General features: G+C 38.9%; 2 protein-coding genes across 5 annotated transcripts in view; both read right to left on the bottom strand.

The window, feature by feature from the left end:
* Positions 1–10,566, bottom strand: part of LOC109194555 (vitamin D3 hydroxylase-associated protein) — a 28,326-nt gene extending 17,760 nt beyond the window's left edge. Inside the window, exons 1-16 of one of the 4 annotated variants that reach the window (XR_002058271.2) lie at positions 10,166–10,566; positions 9,792–10,036; positions 7,142–7,255; positions 6,712–6,852; positions 6,424–6,557; positions 6,070–6,276; positions 5,940–5,980; positions 5,690–5,814; positions 5,337–5,462; positions 5,111–5,208; positions 4,779–4,878; positions 4,648–4,691; positions 4,503–4,542; positions 4,319–4,427; positions 3,190–3,335; positions 1,652–1,826 (exon numbers count right to left, since the gene is read on the bottom strand). Coding sequence is in view for 3 of the 4 variants with exons in the window: in XM_019351488.2 (XP_019207033.1) it covers positions 1,704–1,826; positions 3,190–3,335; positions 4,319–4,427; positions 4,503–4,542; positions 4,648–4,691; positions 4,779–4,878; positions 5,111–5,208; positions 5,337–5,462; positions 5,690–5,814; positions 5,940–5,980; positions 6,070–6,276; positions 6,424–6,557; positions 6,712–6,852; positions 7,142–7,255; positions 9,792–10,036; positions 10,166–10,223 (1,851 nt within the window). In the remaining variant the exon portion in view is untranslated. Of the gene's footprint in view, positions 1–1,520; positions 1,827–2,734; positions 2,999–3,138; positions 3,336–4,318; positions 4,428–4,502; positions 4,543–4,647; positions 4,692–4,778; positions 4,879–5,110; positions 5,209–5,336; positions 5,463–5,689; positions 5,815–5,939; positions 5,981–6,069; positions 6,277–6,423; positions 6,558–6,711; positions 6,853–7,141; positions 7,256–9,791 lie in introns of those variants that run through there. The other 3 variants (XM_019351488.2, XM_025903233.1, XM_025903232.1) reach the window with 3 other exon arrangements.
* A 735-nt stretch (positions 10,567–11,301) lies between these two features.
* LOC100712443 (vitamin D3 hydroxylase-associated protein) lies at positions 11,302–18,452 on the bottom strand. Its single transcript, XM_025903234.1, has 15 exons — positions 18,162–18,452; positions 17,235–17,348; positions 16,507–16,647; positions 16,044–16,177; positions 15,757–15,963; positions 15,632–15,672; positions 15,389–15,513; positions 14,865–14,990; positions 14,687–14,784; positions 14,353–14,452; positions 14,211–14,254; positions 14,070–14,109; positions 13,886–13,994; positions 12,855–12,988; positions 11,302–11,768 (listed from the first exon to the last, which is right to left on the bottom strand). Exons 1-15 carry the CDS (start codon positions 18,384–18,386, stop codon positions 11,646–11,648), a joined length of 1,761 nt encoding a protein of 586 aa, XP_025759019.1. The 5' UTR covers positions 18,387–18,452; the 3' UTR covers positions 11,302–11,645.
* Positions 18,453–18,690: the final 238 nt, after the last annotated feature.

Below are 18,690 nucleotides of genomic sequence, written 5' to 3'. Positions count from 1 at the left end.
GACTAGAAATGATAAATAATATAAACTCAAAAGCCCTGGGTCAACGACCCAGGCATCCTAACATAAAACAGCCTGTTTCAGTTTAAGCGTTGTTTTCAATAAATTACATGCTCAAAAAATGTTTTGTCTCACTCCCATTTATTCTTGTTGCATGTTGAAGCTCTACTTGGAACTTTGTAAAGATCCAACCATGCAAAATATGATTGTTTTGTCATTTCCCAAGGGATTTTACTCTTTTGATTGGGACTGTATATGAATGCACATGACAGATGGGGGAGACATGGAATGAAACACGAGAAGGGATACATTTAAAGACGAAACAGAACAACCCGACTAAGACACGCAGAGGGTGAGGGAGTGATATGCTCAGAAACGTTAACACAGACGGCAAAACAGGCTCTCAAAGGAGACATGAAGAAAAGGGCACAAAAGGGACGTAACGAACAACAGAACATAGACCAGAAATTTCCAATAAACTCAGTGTAGGACTAAGCTCAATGCTAAATTATAGAAAACTCAATCATAACTACTAAGGAATCACAAAAGCACAATAAACTCAAAGAGTTGGGTCAAATGACCCAGAACCATCACAGTAATACTTAAGACTAGTTTTGGGTATCGTCTAAATATTTACTGTAACATGAGAACTCAGGCGTTTGTGTGTGTGGAGTATAGTTGGAACAGAGGGACAGTCAAAACACCTAAAATAACTTGTGTACAACAAGTCGGAGTTCTTGTTTCTCTTCTGAACATTGGTATTAACATGCTCTCTGAACATGGGAAATCTGAAGCAGGACAGCAGCTCCGACTGGAAGATATTAGAATGTTGATTTTTTCAAAAGGGTAAAATTTTCACTTCACTATACCAAATGCACATTGAATAATTCCGTGTGCCTGAACTTAAATCATTTTAATCTTCATTCTGTGCTGTTAAGACTGACATAAAATATTGTCTTTCAAGGTCATCAGATAATCCACAGAAATGTGCGGGCTTTCTCAGTAGGATCCAGTTGAGAGTAATTATTGAAATATACTTTTGAGATGATTGAATTTTAACCAGATTAGCTGATTGTGAATTCACATATCTATATCAGTCAGCTTTGCACTTGGTAGGAAAAAAAATGGTGATGGAGCAGAGGGAGCAGAAGTCCATTGCTCTGGCAGATTACATCTTTGCTCCTAATTTTGTAAAACAATGAGATTTCCAAGGATGATAGTAACTCAATAATGTGATAATGTCATACTAAACAAAAGCAAATGTACTATGTACTAATTTGTATATGTATAGAATGTAAATCATAGAGTTATGTGCACAAACAGTAATATTACTTTACATACTTATTATTTAATGCTAATTTTCAACATTTTTACACATGTACTAGAACTGTCTCTTTTCCTACTGTTGACATGATTCCAGTTTTTGTTCTTTTAGTGCCTTTTCATGCTTTACTACATGAAATGGATGGTGATAGCAAGACAAAAGTCGTAAAACAATAAGAACAAAAAACAAAACAAATGTGTAATTTTACTAATTATCTTTTATTTAACCTTCAACAAACAGCCAAAAAACAAAAAGTGCCTAGATTAAGCTTGTAGTGTAGAGAACACTCCACCATTTATGACACAATGAGCTCATTATTACAGTGAACATGTCTCCTCTGAAGTCTGCAGCCTCTCCTGTGAGACTGAGAAAGAAAGCAGCTTTACTTCTTGCTCTGTTTGACCAGTTGTTCCACTTCCTTCATGAAGTGCAGGCAGAGCTCATCCTGCCACGGCAGAGCAACACACTGCACTGCCACAGGTAGACCCTCGCCACCGGCCACTGCCTGAACACACAAACACACTCTTGTCACTGAACCCTCAGCAGCTGAACGCACCACCTAAATGTGGGAATGTGTAATTTACTAAACAGGGCAAAAGAGCACAATCCCCAAATAGTGCTGAAAGGTGTTTACCTAGAAAAGAAATGGATTTGCTGATTTCATGGGGAAGTCATGTATGTGTGTACATGTGTTTGTGATCTTGCGTATTGTCAAAATCTATGCAACTGAATTTGTGTAGATCCACCAATAATAAGTAATGGTGTTGGAGATGTGCTGAAAACAGTGTGCTGTTTATGATCCTGGAATTATAACTGTTTAAGTGGAGTGTAATAAAACTTTATTAAGGAAACCTCCAAAAGTTGAATCGGTTCATCTGGACGTAGCGTTTTGTGGGAGAAACGTTTCGTCACTCATCCAAGTGACTTCTTCAGTCTCAGCTGACTGCAGGTTTCCCCAAACCTTATAAACAGTACATTTGTTCTTTGATCAGTGGGTTTTGGTCAGTGATTGTTGATCAATGGTCATGGGAATTTGCATAATTATGATTAAGGAACTGACCTCACAGCCCATTGTTCCTTCAGTGGGCTGGTTTCAGTCATTATGCAAGTGTACTGTTTATAAGGTTTGGGGAAACCTGCAGTCAGCTGAGACTGAAGAAGTCACTTGGATGAGTGACGAAACGTTTCTCCCACAAAACGCTACGTCCAGATGAACAGATTCAACTTTTGGAGATTTACTTTCCTGGATGATTGAGAATGCATCAAGACGTTTATTAAGGAAAAGTGTGTTTTTAAAGTTTATCAACATAAATACATTGTTTTGATGTCCATCAAAGGTCTGATTCTTTTGAGGATAGGGCCTAAAATCAGTGTTGTCCTCCTGCCTGTCTCTCCATTTTTTGGCCATTTCTCTTTGAACCCCATCGCACAGGCTGTGAAACTGAAGAACTGGCAACAGAACCTTTAGTTTGGAGGCTCCAGGTCATCTCTGAAGCTATTGAGCAAATTTGGCATTAAGTGGCTTGGTAGCTCTGTGCCTTGGAATTGTTAGTGTGCTTGCCTATCGATCCCGCTCAACGGTTCCACTTGCACATGTGCTGCAATCAGCTGATTTCAGTTCATATGCCAGAAGAGGAAAATAGTGACACAGTCTACAGTGTGGATATAAACATTAAACACATGCAAATGGATCATTTACAAAAGTCTCTGAGCTCCCACTTCTTAACCGAAGTCTTCTTACTGCACTCGCTTTGTAAAAATCTATTTATTTTTTTTATGCCAACACCCAGTTTGACCTGACACAATGTGTTAGTAAATCGGGCTCTATGTTTTCAATCACTCTTGCCTCACTGGTACATGTTGCCTACCTCTTTGAAGAGTTTGTCCCACATGTCCTGATAACAGCCCTTATAGTGCTTGAGTTCCTCCTCATCCTTTGCAGTCACTGTGGAAACAGTGACTACACCCGCAGGAAAGTTTAGGAGATTGTAGAGGATCGTGTAGCTGACAGCAGCTTAAAATGCAGAAAAGAAAAATCGATTACTTATAAAGAAACAAACACTATTCTTAACCTTTACAAATGCAATTATTGTTTAATTTAAATATAATTTAGTTAATGCAATAATGCCTTTGCATTGCTCTTTATCCAGATCCAGGTTACTTTTTAAATCAAGTAATGTCTGGAGACAGTTTCATAACTCTTACTGTGCTGCACTGTCCTGTAATGCCCAGTTTTCTTAGCAGTAGACAAAAGCAGTTGTCCTCATCTTTGATGAAATGTCTCTTTTTTTTTTTTCCACTTTTCAAAGTTCAGTTGTATTATAACGTGTAACTGTTTTGTAAACTAAGGAGCTTGGAAATAAAAGCGTCTGGACTTCCTTAGGTTTCTTGAAGGCGTTTCACCTCTGATCCGAGAAGCATCTTTAGTTCTAAGAGCAACTGGTGGAGAGTCCCAGATTTTAAGCCCCATGGGAGTGTCCCCAAGAGGGTCATGGACCTCCTATTGATCCTATACCTAATCACACCATCCAAGGTGTGAAAACGGGTGTAAGTCACAATCAGCAACGACGTTTTTCTTTCCAAGCTCCTTATACTACAATGACCTGGATGACTGAGAATGTTCACAGACATGTTTTGTACACTGTCATTCGTTTTTTTGTCATGTGTATCCGGTTCCCCAATGATAAAACCCTCTGAATCCACTAGAACATGAATTACACCTTTAGCTAAACTTCATTTACAAATAAAAGTACTAGACACAATTACAAATTAAACTGGAAAAATAAAGTGTTTTTTTATTAGTTACTGTTATCTTTTGCCTTTTATATTTTACAGATCTTTGTAATTTTCAGAAACTATTAAAGTAACAATATCTGGTCTAATTTGTGACTTTTGCTTCACACTTTAAGCATCTTTAAAGTCCTGCAATTACAGTGTTTTAAAAACAAAGTGATAAATACAGAAACTAAGTTGTCTGTCATACACAGTTTGCCATACTTGCAATTTTGCCACAGTATAAGAAGTTGTAGGCTGGTCCAATCACAGGGCACAGCAGCACATCAATTTTGCAGCTCCTCCAATGTGCTATTGTCTCATGAATGTAGTCCTAAAGAAAACACAGGAAATCTCAATTTCATCTTCAGGCTTTCATACGTGACCATGCATCATCAGCTGGCAGTACCTCAACAGCAGCATGTTGCTTCCACAGCTCTGGAACAGATCTAAAAATGAAGTAGAATGTTTGGATATAATTCCTAGCACATGGAAATGTAACAAAGAAACTGAGATTCAAGCACAAATGAACAATTGCAAGAATACTTTCTCACCCAACTCCAGAAAGAGCACCAATGTTGGCAGAAACACGAGGAAACTGCCAAAAAAAAAAAAAAAAAAAAAATCTTACATGTCAATTTAGATCTAAATGTCTACATCTGTGTCACAGAATTAGAGGACTCACCACAGGTTTGAGCAAGAATGAAATGGTTTTCTTCAACCACTTGGGAAAGCCGTAAGGAAAAACCTGAGGCTCCAGACAAGGGTCCACAGGTCCCCCTTTCCTAAAATGAAAGATCATTGGCACACAAGAAAACAGTCTGTTCAGAGACACTGAACTGAAAATTACTGTAATGCTTTCAAAAGGAACCACAACCCCATGTTTGTCATGAAGACAATGGCAGCATGGTGATGTTTAGTGGTTAGCACTAAAAAGGAACAAAATCTCTAAATGTTAGATGATTTAAGTTTAGAAGACAAATGGTACTAACTGACTTATTTAATGGAACAACTCACAGTTTTTGTAGCAGGGTGGTAGCTCCATCTGCTAATACACCCTTTATCAATAGTTCAGGGATGATTTGATCCATCTTCAGTGGACAGTAAGGGACGAGCTAAAGGCACAAATGACAGGATTAATGACCTATGACTCATATCACATACTTGGCTTGACAGTGATCATAGTGTGTGTGTGTGTGTGTGTGTGTGTGTGTGTGTGTGTGTGTGTGTGTGTGTCTCTTACTGTGTGTCCTGCTTGCTCTAACAGAGCTTTGACCTCTCTGACGCCTCGGGCCATGCTTGGAGATGGTTGCGTGTAGCCATCGTTTTCCAAATAACCAATCCTTAGAGGTCTGGAGCTTCTGTATATCTAAGGGTCAATCATTTTTATTTCCTGAGTCAATTAAATACAATCAGTTTGCAAAGGTTAAGATTACAGCCTGTAAAGTTAATTCTGTATCTCAGGACATTAATACAGGTGAGGTAAGAGTAATATAAAGTGAAGCATTAGGACAACTATGTACTGGCTTAATTTGTAGTTTTTAACCAAAAAATAATCATTAGCAGATTTCATGAATCCCACAGTACAGGACACACCTCCATGTTAAAAGGTAATGGTGGAACAGTGGGGTCCAAAGAAAACATGTGGTCACAAAGAAGTGCCTGCATGCACAGAGCCAGGCTGTCCACATCTCTTGCCATGGGTCCAGCAGATGACGACACTAGTTTCATACAAAATGTAAAGCAGTGACTCAAATATTTGAGACAGTTTGTGTTGGTGAAATATTGCTACACAGTGGTTATGTAACTACATTTACTTTATATGTAAAGTAGGTATGTCACTTACCTGACTTTTGCCCCCGACAGACTGAATGAAGCCCCTGTAAACTAATCATTTCCCAAAGGTGTTAACAGAGATAACAGCTTAAATCAGAATGTGTAATAATTTTATAGGAAACTGATTGAATGAGACTCACCTGAGTCGACCTGCAGTTGGTTTGAAACCACAGATTCCACAGAAGGACGCAGGAATACGGATACTGCCACCTATATCAGTGCCTATACCAAGCAGGGAGCCCCCTCCCCCGATGAGAGCCCCCTCCCCACCAGATGAACCTCCAGAGGTCTTCTGGGGGTTATGAGGGTTCACAGTCTGCCCGTAGATAGGATTACTGCAGTCATAGCTGTGAACAGACAGTTAATGAGTCTTTGCATATTATGCACATAATAAAAATTATTTGCACGTTGGAATGGACAAAGGCAACTTAATACATGAACACAGTTTTAAATGTGCTAAAAATGTTTCTGTGATTAACTGATAAAAGATGTACTTTAAAAGGGCTTGAGGCAAGTTGGTTCTCACAAAGGGAATAGCTCCTTGTTTCTTTAGGACTTGAACAAGCACACTGTCCTTCTCAGCAGGCTGGTCCAGGTTTATGATCACACCACAAGAACAGTCATGATTCTTGTGTTGGAAAAAGCAGAAGATGATAATGTTACATCAAATACCTGAGCTATAATGCTCAAGAATACCATACTTATACATAACATACTTACTAATACTGATGGGAAATCCTTTAACTGTAACTAAAATTTGCATTGCATAACCTTTGTAATACCTTAAATGCAATATTATCTTTGATGCTAACTGGAACTCCGTACAAGAGACCATCCTTGTTGGAGCCAACAGTTTTCAGCTGGTCCAAACTCTCCAGCAAAACTTCAGTGCAGCAGTTCAGCTTTTTGTTTACAGCCAGAGTCTGTTGGAAAGGAAACAAGCACAGACAGAGTTAGAGAAACGTATTCCCCTGAAAGGAATTTTTATGCTTCAAGGGGATGAACATTCCTGTCTCAAAAAAAAAACAAACAAAAAAAAAAAAACAAAAAAAAAAAACCACACAACACTGAGACAAGTCCGGAAAATTAAAATGATTGCTTGATTACTAATGATTACTTACTTGTAAAAATTAGCTTTTGGTGTATTTGAGCTATTATGAAAGATTTGTTTTGTTATATTAGTGAACCTTTGTGTCATGCTGGATACTGAACCTTTTCCATGTAAGAGTAAAGCACATCCTCTGGGCTCAGTGAGCCTTCCTTCAGCTGCTGTGTCAGCTCAGACAGGGAGAGCGTCAGGATGAAAGCAGAGTCAGTTGTCGGATGCTAGAAGACACAGACCCACAGAATCATTATGTCATAACACCATTTAAAGCAAGAATTTAAGACTTGGTAACACCTCCAATTTTGCATCCTGGAATAACCTTCAGAACACATTAAAGCTCTCCCTGACAGAGTTCAGAACTCTCATAAAGACTTATGTAACCGAAAACTGTAATTGCCATCTATAAGCTGGATCATGTATTTTTGTATTATTTTGTCTCTAACTACTAATTAAGTGTTTTGATGTTAGAATAGAATAGAATAATCCTTTAATTGTCCCACAAGGGGAAATTTGGTTGTGTTGTTGTGAATGTTGTGGTTGTGGTTGTGAATGTTATATTTGAATTGTAACTTGTAACAATGTAAGGGTTTGCCTTCTTGACCAATTTATCCTTGAAAAACTGATGTTAATCTCAAGGATTTTTTCTGGTTCAAGAATAAATAAAATTAAACAAAAAAAAAAAAAGCATTGATCCAGGATTTTTCCTTTGTCTGTGTTCCACCTCTGTATTAATCCATTACAATCAGATTGGAAAAACTGATCAAAAAAAAAAAATTGTAGACAACCATGTGTCAGCAGAAAAGCCCCAACAGACCTCAGCACTGATTCTCTCAATCTGTGTCAACTATTAAAAGGAGGAATCATGTTTTTACCCAAATATAGTCACTCATTTGGTACTTCTATGACTATGATTCAGACAGCTTCCTGACATGTTGGCCTATGTCTCCACGTCTTTGAACAACTAAAGGATTAATTTTCAAAAAATATATTTCCTTACAGTTGCTTAGGCTGTATGTCGATTGGTTTCACAAGTTTCACGTGCTTCAAAGTAGATATGGTATTGGCCAGGTGATGCCTGATTTCCACGAGGCACTTGGTATTCAGGTCAAACACTTTTATTTTTGTTTCTTTAGACCAGAAAATCTCATGTCTCATGGTCTCAGAGTCGTTCGGGTGCCTTTTTGGCAAACCTCAGCCGGGCTGTCATCTGGCGAGTGGTTTCCATCTGGCCATTCTATCTTACATTGGTTGAGTACTGCAGAAATGGTTGTTCTTCTAGAACAGGGGTGGGCGACTCCAGGCCTTGAGGGCCGGTGTCCTGCAGGTTTTAGATGTATCCTTGATCCAACACAGCTGATTCAAATGGCTAAATGACCTATTCAACATGTCCTGAAGTTCTCCAGAGGCCTGGGAATGAACTGTGAACATGTGATTCAGGTGTGTTGACCCAGCGTGATATCTAAAACCTGCAGGACACTGGCCCTCAAGGCCTGGAGTTGCCTACCCCTGGTCTAAGTGGTTCCAGACTTCTTCTAGTTATGGATGATGGAGGCTACTGTGCTCACTGAGACCTTCAGTTCTTCAAAAATGTTTCTGTATCACAATACAATCATATCTCAGAGGTCTACAGACAATTCCTTGGATTTCATCAGTTGGTTTGTGCTCTGACATGCAATGTCAACTACTGCACTTGATATAGACTAGTATGTGGTTTTCCAAATCATGCCCAATCAACTCAGTTTACCACAGGTATACTGCAATCAAGTGGTAAAAATATGTGACATTGAATCAGTGGAAACAGAAAGCACCTGAGCTCAATTTTGAGAGCCATGGCAAAGGCTGTGAATACTTATGTACATGTAATATTTTTTTTATTTGTAATAAATTTGCAAATAATACCAAATGTTTTTCACTTTGTGATTATGGGGTGTTGTGTGTAGGAACAAGCAAAGTGCTGTGGCATCGTTAATTTAATGCTCAGCTCTTTTCACCACAATGGAACAGTAACTGCCGTATGTCACTCTCCTGCTCTACTCTGCTCTCACTTGTAAGGAAGAATGAGGTTTATTTAAATATTGTGCCCAGTGCTGGTACCTCAGGCATTCCATCATTTTCCAAATGGCATCAGTTGCCTCAGAACTGAAGATGCCATTTGTCATCCTAGGGGCTTTACACTTGGCTGCAAACCACCCCAGTGCAAGGTTGAGGTCATGGCTTGATGAAGCTAACGGAAATACATCATAATGGATTGCATTTATATAGCGCTTTTCTAGGCACCCAAAGCGCTTTACAATTCCTCATCATCTGCATAAAGCAGAGATGAGATTCTGAGACCATCAAACCCACCACCTACAAATTCCAGATTTCTATTCTAAAAAAATATATCATCTTCTTAAATGGTGCCTTTAACAAATACCCCTATTGCAATAATAAAAATAAAGCAATTCACATCATGATTTTTATGTCAATATGGAGCAAAGTCTCTGAGGAATGTTTCCAGCACCTTATTGATATAATATCTGAAAATTAAGGCACTTTGGAAGGCAAAAGGCAGTGTTTCTAATAAAGTGTCCACTGACTCTAGAAGAGCACCATGTCTAACTTTTATTTTTAATGCACAAGTAAGCATGTTTCCAAAATGAAGTGTCAGCAATTTGGTAAGTAATACATAAAACTCCACCAGGTTTGAACTACGGACAAACCTTCTCTTCAAAGATTAACTTAAACAATTCAAAGTCCAAGGCTCTGAACTCTCACCGACTCTTTGTACCGGAGCACCGCCTGCTCTGCCCGCTGCAAGCTCTCCTCTCTCCTGTTTCTGGCTCTCTTGATCTTGTCCTCCGTCTCTCGGTGGCTGTTGATCTTTTTCACCAGCACAACCACGGATCCGACAACGCAGGTAGCACCAGTGAGCAGAGCCGCTGTCCAGTTGTCCATTTTCACTCCCTTAATAAACTGTTCAATATTCTGCAAGGCTTGCATGTTTGTCCTGTTGCTGCAAACTCGAGTAAATGACAAGTGCGCCTTACACACGGTTGTTTAAATGGGATAGGCTGACCTTTGAGCAAAATAAATTGGCGCGTTAAGCAATTAGTAGCTCCTACTTTAATTAAACAATGACGCTCACTCACTGCGCGTGCGTACTTCCGAATAACAGGACAACAAATATGTGTTGAAGTGCGTGTGCATCCAAATAAATTACAGAAAGTCCATTTAAGACTTCTCTTTAGTTTCAAAATATTTCAGTGAGAGTCATATCAGAGAGCAGCTGTTAGTGGATGATAACAGCAGGTGTGTTTCAAGGGTCCAAACAAACAATCCCAGGCTGCAGTTCATGAGATGGATGGACTAATCACATCACACAGCGATGACGAACAATCACCTAAACCTATTCTCGTAAGTTTTGGATCTTTATAGTGATTTTTGCAATTTTTATGTCAGGATAAAGGGGAGCCGACCGCTTACTCGCTAACTTGCAAAAGCCTCTTTTTCCCCTTTCTGCACCGTATCAGCTGTTAGCTTTCCGTGACCCGGAAATTGTTCTTCCTCCGGAACAACGGATATTAATGTTTCGAGTTTAGTTACTTTTGATATTATTAAATATATAACTATATTAACAAGAGTTTCAACTTGTATTATTGTTACGATTATCATGTCATAATTCCGTTTAATATGTGAAACATTTTACAAAAAGAAAAAAACGACAACCCCCCCCCCCCCCCCACACACACACACACACACAAAAACCCCATTCCATCACAGATCTTCGGGACAGGTTTGACAGATCAAACCAAATGTAATTCGGCTTCTAAAACTGGAACTATTGATTTTTTTCGTTTATAAATGTCAATGTCAAACCACTACATTAGAAAAATATATGGTTTGTTTTCATGTCATTGTCACAAAATTAGCACATGAACAATACACATATAGTGAATGTTATGGTCATTTGGGGCTTTTAATAATTTCTTTGAAATGTTCTTTTTTTCTATGGTGCGACTATTGCAAGTTGTACCTCAGAAAGTTTTGGTAGCCCTCAACAAGCTTCTGGCATATTTGACCACTTTTCTTGTCTCATTCTTCTCCTGTCTGCATATATTGTATGTGTACATATTTAAGTATTTCACACGGTTTGCTTGTTTGTTTATTTACTTGTACCTGTTTGAATAAAACTGTTACTTTTTTTTCTAATATTGTTTAGTACGCTTTTTGGTCTTTTTATTGTCTGTGAAGTTGTTTTGGTCTATAAAAATAAAGCAGACTTGCCTAATGATTTCACATGATTTTTATTTTCTCTACAAGATCTAGCATGTTTGCTGTTATGGATATAAAGAAATATAAAGCATAGATGGTGATAGCAAGACAAAAAAAACCCCACATAGTTTATAAAATGAATGAAAGAAAGAAAGATGAAAAAACGAATGACTCAGAGTTTCTAAAGCCTTTAGGAAACAACCAAAGACCAAAATAAACACAAAATGAATAGACTGTACTTTAACTACAGAGATTCATCCACCATTTATGACTCGATTAGCTCATTATTACAGGAAATACTCAAGTTAACATGTCTCCTCTGCAGCCTCTCCTGTGAGACTGAGAAAGAAAGCAGCTTTACTTCTTGCTCTGTTTGACCAGTTGTTCCACTTCCTTCATGAAGTGCAGGCAGAGCTCATCCTGCCACGGCAGAGCAACACACTGCACCGCCACAGGTAGACCCTCGCCACCGGCCACTGCCTGAACACACAAACACATTCCTGTCACTTAATGCTCGGCAGTTGGACACACCACGGTCTCCTTCATCCATCTACTGACAAACTCTGAAACTACTAATACATCGTCTGTATATATGCATGGCAACAAGGACTGTGACAATATTTCTAGTTACAATAGTCTGATATGTTTCATTTCTTGGTTTTGTGTATGGATGGGCCTTTTACATGTTGGTCTTAAAGAGTCTGTTTTATCATTATACCCACAACTACACTGGACATCTCTAAGTACATAAATGCTTCCAGGACCATGATGTCAAGTCATGTAAAGGCAGTTGATTTGCCTCTCTCTTATACAGCATTTCTTTTATAAAATGCCAGAAAAAAATGCTGGTTTCAATGTTCCCAGTCTAAGGGTTTTTTAACTTTAAACATATTGTCAAAGTTTTGGTCATCTGTTTGTCAGTTTGATGGTTATTTAGTGGAGATGCTTTTGGGTGCCCATTATGGTTTCTCAATGCAACTATTGGCATAAACAACCGACACTGTGAAAACACTTTAAAAAAAATTCTCTTACCCAATCGGTAACATTCAGAATAAAATTACGTGCCTCACAAATGTTTCACATGATGTTACTTATCAGGGCTGTAATATAGAGCTGTTGCATTAATTTAATTGCCATTTTGAAATACACAGAGGATTTAGGGAATGACATTAAGTAAAGGTCCAGTGATCTCTTACTGACACTAGTGACTGGTCACCCATATTGGACATTTAACATTAGTGAAACAGGTTAACAGCTGTAAGTTCTATGGCATCATAACATTATCGTGATCATCACAGTTTTATCCTGTTAAACAAGCTCAGAAATGACCTCACTTTTAGAAAACCTAAGAGCGCTAACTTCCACTAACAAGCCAGGCTGGTCCAGGACGGAAAGATGCAGGTGACTGAAACCCCCCCAGAAATTTATTCTATAATAAATTCATCTATAGTTTAGGCTTCACATCCGTGTCGCCTGAGAGATTATGCCTCCATGAAGAACTAGTCTTACAGCAGATCCGACTCCATATATTTCGTCAGTCTTCCCTCACTGGTATGTTTCACTTACCTCTTTAAACACCTTGTTAAATTTGTTGGGATAGTGCTCGAATTCCTCCTCATCCTCTGCAGTCACTGTAGAAACAGTGACTACACCGGCGGGAAAGTTTAGGAGATTGTAGAGAAATGTGTAATTGGTATTGACTGAAAAAAAAGAAAAATTAAATGATGAAGAATATTGAAAGAGACTTCTTTCTTTAACCCTTACAAATTTTATTGCCATTTCATCAACTTATGATTTAGAAATTTTAATAAAAATGCATTCACATTGCCATTTGTCTTAATGTTCTAATCTACATGTAACTCTCTTAACTGAGTAATCTCTATAGCAATGGTGGGCAATTAATTTTCCCAAGGGGCCACATGAGAAACTACGACTGCCTTGGAGGGCCACACTAATAAGCGGAACTCTCTGAATCTTTAAATAAAGCAGTTCTGGATGAATGCCGCTTTCCATCTGGCTTGAAAGAAATTGCATCTTTCCCACAAAAGCCTTCATCATGCTGTACATATGCCTTATATTCAGCATTGCAGGGCTTTGGAATGTCTTTGCCTTTCTCGTCACAACACCTCTCAGTGTATATTTCAATGCCAATGTAACAAAGTCAGCTCTGGTTCAAAATTCCAAAAATTTGTCCCTGTCAGGTTTGAACCACAGCAGTTTGCTCTCCACAAACTTAGTATACGGCTTTCCTCGGGACTTCACTGAATACTAAGAGGCAATGTCTTGTAAAAACAAAAAGATCCAAAAATCAACACTACTTTCTGCATCATTTGTTTTTTTGTATGTCAGGTGACATCCTTCAGGGGTAACAGACTCACATCTCTCAGAAATGGCTCTTCCAAAATAAATGATAGGAAAGCTGTAATCTCTGGAACATGTACATTTTAGAAAATTAGCAGTCACCTAAAAATATTTCTGATCTTATTTGTGACTTATGTTTAAAACTAAACATCTTACAGTTTACCCTGAGATTACAATTTGTTGAAAACAAAGTGACGCACAGACTATGTAGTTTTATTGTACTCAGTGTACCATACCTGAGGTTTTGCCACAGTATAAGAAGTTGAAGGCTGGTCCAATCACAGGACACAGCAGCACATCAATTTTGCAGCTCCTCCAATGTGCTATTGTCTCATGGATGTAGTCCTAAAGAAAACACAGGAAATCTAAATTTCATCTTCAGGCTTTCATACGTGACCATGCATCATCAGCTGGCAGTACCTCAACAGCAGCATGTTGCTTCCACAGCTCTGGAACAGATCTAAAAATGAAGCGGTATGTTCGGTATGGATAGAATTCCAGCACATGGAAATGTAATAGAGAATTGAGCAAAAATAAACAGTTTCAAGAATACTTTCTCACCCAACTCCACAAAGAGCACTGATTCTGGCAGAAGTGCGAGGAGACTGGGGGAAAAAAAACAAAACGTTTCATCAGATTAAACTGTCAAGATCAAACTGATGTATGAATTCATGTACATCTGTCAGAAAATGAAACAACGCACCACAGGTTTGAGGAGGAATGAAATTATTTTCTTCAACCACTTAGGAAGCCTGTATTCAAAAACTTGAGGCTTCAGACAAGGGTCCACAGGTCCCCCCTTCCTAAAATTAAAAAAGGAATCCTTGGCACATGGGAAAGTATTCTGTTCAGAGACACTGAAGTAAAAATTACTGTAATGGTTCCAAAAAGAAGCACAAGCCCATGTGCCCTACAGACAATGGCAGCATGGCGACGTTCAGTGGTTAGCACTGAAACAAAAATTACATTTCTAGCTATTAGATGATGTAAGTTAACAAGAACATATTACGTAATTATAAAAAAAAGGTCCAACTCACAGTTTTTGTAGCAGGCTGGTAGTTCCATCTGCCAATAAACCCCTCAACCACAGTTCAGGGACAATTTCATTCATCTTCAGTGGACAGTAAGGGACAAACTAAAGACATAAATAATATTAAAGACATATGGCTCACATAACACACTTGACCGCAATCAGTGTGTGTGGTGACATCTTACTGTGTGTCCTGCTTGCTCTAACAGAGCTTTGACCTCTCTGACGCCTCGGGCCATGCTTGGAGATGGTTGCGTGTAGCCATCGTTTTCCAAATAACCAATCCTTAGAGGTCTGGAGCTTCTGTATATCTAAAGGTCAATCATTTTTATTTTTTGAGTCAATTAAACATAATTAGATGGCCTTCAGTTAACTTTTTTTAAAATATAAATGCTAATGCATTGTTTGTTCTAAGACATTAATACATTTAATAAGTGTGTTAGGACAATAAGCCATTTCATTAATTTACATTTAAGTTTGAACATTTAGTGGCTATCTGGTCAAAGTCCAGTACAATAATCCTGAACAGTCTTCATTTCACCTTCACCTTAAATAAGAAAATCCAACAAACAACCTACAAAAATATCCAAAGCAAACAAAAGCATGTTTATTTATGTAAACATTAAACAATATCTTGTTGTTTAAGAAGAAAAAAAGATCATACGCTAGCTCATCAGGCAATTACAAAAATTGTCATCAACAGACACACCTCCATGTTAAAAGGTAATGGTGGAACAGTGGGGTCCAAAGAAAACATGTGGTCACAAAGAAGTGCCTGCATGCACAGAGCCAGGCTGTCCACATCTCTTGCCATGGGTCCAGCAGATGACGACACTAGTTTAACATACAACAAGAAGCAGTAAACCATATTTGCAGACTGTGCAATATTGCAAGACAGTGGTTATGTAATGTCACATTGTTACTTTGTTTAGTAAGTACATATGTCACTTACCTGTCTTTTGCCCTCTATAAATTGGACGAACTCCCTGTAAACTAATCATTACACAAAAGGTGAGATAAAAGTTTTCCTCAGCAATGTGCAATAATTTTCCAGGAAACTGACTGAATGAGACCCACCTGAGCCGACCTGCTGTTGGTTTGAAACCACAGATTCCACAGAAGGACGCAGGAATACGGATACTGCCACCTATATCAGTGCCTATACCAAGCAGGGAGCCCCCTCCCCCGATGAGAGCCCCCTCCCCACCAGATGAACCTCCAGAGGTCTTCTGGGGGTTATGAGGGTTCACAGTCTGCCCGTAGATAGGATTACTGCAGTCATAGCTGAATGTGGCCAAAGACAGATGGGTAATGAGTCCTTGCATATTATACACACTTGGTACACTCACTGATAAAAGATTTACCTCAAAAGGGCTTGAGGCAAGTTGGTTTTCACAAAGGGAATAGCTCCTTGTTTCTTCAGGACTTGAACAAGCACACTGTCCTTTTCAACGGGCTGGTCCAGGTTAATGATCACACCACAAGAACAGTCATGATCCTTGTGTTGGAATAAAACAAAGATAATAATTGTACATCAAATACCTGAGCTATAATGCTCAAGAATACTATACTCAGCACTGTTTGCACTGAGTAGGAGATGCTCTGTATCTCATTGTACATCTGAATAGTGACAATAAAAGCAGTCTGTTCTATTCTATAACATACTTACTAACACTGATGGGTACGTCTTTTTTTTTTTTCTTCTTCTTCTTTTCCAGAATTCTGTGAAAAAAGTCAGAATTCTGACTTTTGTCACAGAATTCTGGAAAAGCCCACTTTTTTTTTTTTTCCCAGTGGCCCTAATCCTCTTCCGTAGATGGGAAATACCTTAAATGCAACATTTTCTTTGATGCTAACTGGAACTCCGTACAAGAGACCATCCTTGTTGGAGCCAACAGTTTTCAGCTGGTCCAAACTCTCCAGCAAAACTTCAGTGCAGCAGTTCAGCTTTTTGTTTAAAGCCAGAGTCTGTTGGAAAGGAAACAAGCACAGACAGATTCAGGCAAAATATTTCCCTTAAAGGGATATCAAACTTTGTAAGCACTCTGTAAAATATTAAACTCTTTTTGGAAACTCAAATATTTCTTTGGCACATTAATCTGCTTTGCTTTCATAAATATGACCAAATGTCTGTAGACTTTAACCGTAGCAAAGACACAAGTGTAAGTAATAAGAAATAGCTAGTTAGTTGAGAGTATACCAAAAGTAGACCACTGACACAAGACTGGAAAATGAAATTGATTATTTAGTGTAGACATTGGCTTTTGCTCTATTTTATCCATTATGCAAGCTCTGTGTTATGTTTGGTCAGGGGTGGGCAACTCCAGGCCTCGAGGGCTGGTGTCCAGCAGGTTTTAGATCTCACCCTGGGTCAACACACATGATTAGTTCAATACCAGGCCTCTGGAGAATGTTGAGGAAGTCATTTAGCCATTTGAATCAGCTGTGTTGGATCAAGCACACATCTAAAACCTGCAGGACACCAGCCCTCAAGCCCTGGAGTCGCCCACCCCTGTGTTAGGCAGTGAACCTTTGCATCATGCTGGACACTGAACCTTTTCCATGTAAGAGTAAAACACATCCTCAGGGGTAAGTGAGCCTTCCTTCAGTTGCTTTGTCAGCTCAGATAACGACAGGGCCAGGATGAAAAAAGAGTCAGTGGTTGGATGCTAGAAGACACACAAAGAACCATGTCAGAAAAAAGCTGCAAGAAAGAACTAAAACTGTATGGATCCACAGAATCAAGATTCTTTGACTGTGTTGCATCTCCCTACCTAATTTAATAAAATACAGCTTGCTAATAATGAAATAAACAGCAATGAAGATATATAGAAGGAAAAACCCATCATAAAGTGTGTAGACAACAATGTGAATAGAACCAGAACAGGCTCCATAAAACTCAGCACTGACTTTTGTGTGGACCTATCAGAGGGTTGAATTGCTCAAAAATATTTACTCATTTGAAAAAATAATGATTGAGATGATGGAGAAAACTGACATGTCTCCAGGTCTGTGGAAATCTGAAGGATTAAACACCATTCCTTCACCAGGTCCTTCATCACTTATTATGTATGTCAGCCGGCTTCACAAATTTAAGGTCCATTTGTTTATGAAGCCTGCATACACTGTATGAACACCGAGCCGCTGGCCATAGTGTATCCAATCAGCCAGTCACATGGCAGTAACTCAGTGCATTTAGGCATTGAAACATGTTCAAGATGACTTGCTCAGATTCAAAGTGGTCATCAAAATGGTGAAGAAAGGTGATGTAGGTGACTAAACGTGGCATAACTGTCAGTGCCAGATGTTCCGATTTCAGTATGCAAGTTTATTTTTTAATGCTCAAGGTAAGCCTGCTGCCAACAAAAGCTGTCAGTGATATGATAAATAAGGTCGAAAACGCCATCAGGTTCGAACTAAAAGCAGAAAATTCAATGTTTAAGTTTCTCCCAAAACGCCCCAAATTAAGGCTGAACTCTCACCGACTCTTTGTACCGGAGCACCGCCTGCTCTGCCCGCTGCAAGCTCTCCTCTCTCCTGCTTTTGGCTCTCATGATCTTTTCCTCTGCCTTTCGGTGGCTGCTGATCTTTTTCACCAACACAACCACGGATCCCACTGCACAGGCAACACCAGTGAGCAGAGCCGCCGTCTGATTGTCCATCTTCACTCCCTTAAGAAAATGCTGAATGTTCTGCAAGGCTTGCATCTTCGTCCTGTCACCCCAACTCCAGTTATACACGCAACAAGCCTTATTCAAGCTTAAGTATGCTAAGAGGGCGCTGTTGGCACGATGGTAAATTACACTGTGGCGACGATGATATGGAGGGCCTCAAATGCCAAAATGAATTAATTACATACATTATTAAATGATTAATTAAATGGTTCATCAGTTAATTCAAATAGGAAAGAATTAATTAAATGTGTCAGTAATTAATTGGATTTCACTTCTTTTTATTTAAAACATATGTTGTTGCGGCTCCTCCAATCAACGGCCGCGGCAGGCTAAACAT

The sequence above is a fragment of the Oreochromis niloticus genome, linkage group LG23, assembly GCF_001858045.2.
Source record: "Oreochromis niloticus isolate F11D_XX linkage group LG23, O_niloticus_UMD_NMBU, whole genome shotgun sequence".
NCBI lineage: Eukaryota > Metazoa > Chordata > Actinopteri > Cichliformes > Cichlidae > Oreochromis > Oreochromis niloticus.
Note: the sequence above shows the minus strand (reverse complement) of the source record. Positions and strands in the feature narration are given on the sequence as shown.

Excerpts from the sequence above, each read along its gene's own strand:
- LOC100712443 (XM_025903234.1), bottom strand. The coding sequence starts at position 18,386 with ATGCAAGCCTTGCAGAACATTCAGCATTTTCTTAAGGGAGTGAAGATG. Across the intron at positions 14,785-14,864 it reads TAGAGCAAGCAGGACACACA|TTTGTCCCTTACTGTCCACT; the intron begins GTAAGATGTCAC and ends TTATGTCTTTAG. Across the intron at positions 14,453-14,686 it reads ACCAGCCTGCTACAAAAACT|GAAGGGGGGACCTGTGGACC; the intron begins GTGAGTTGGACC and ends TTTTAATTTTAG.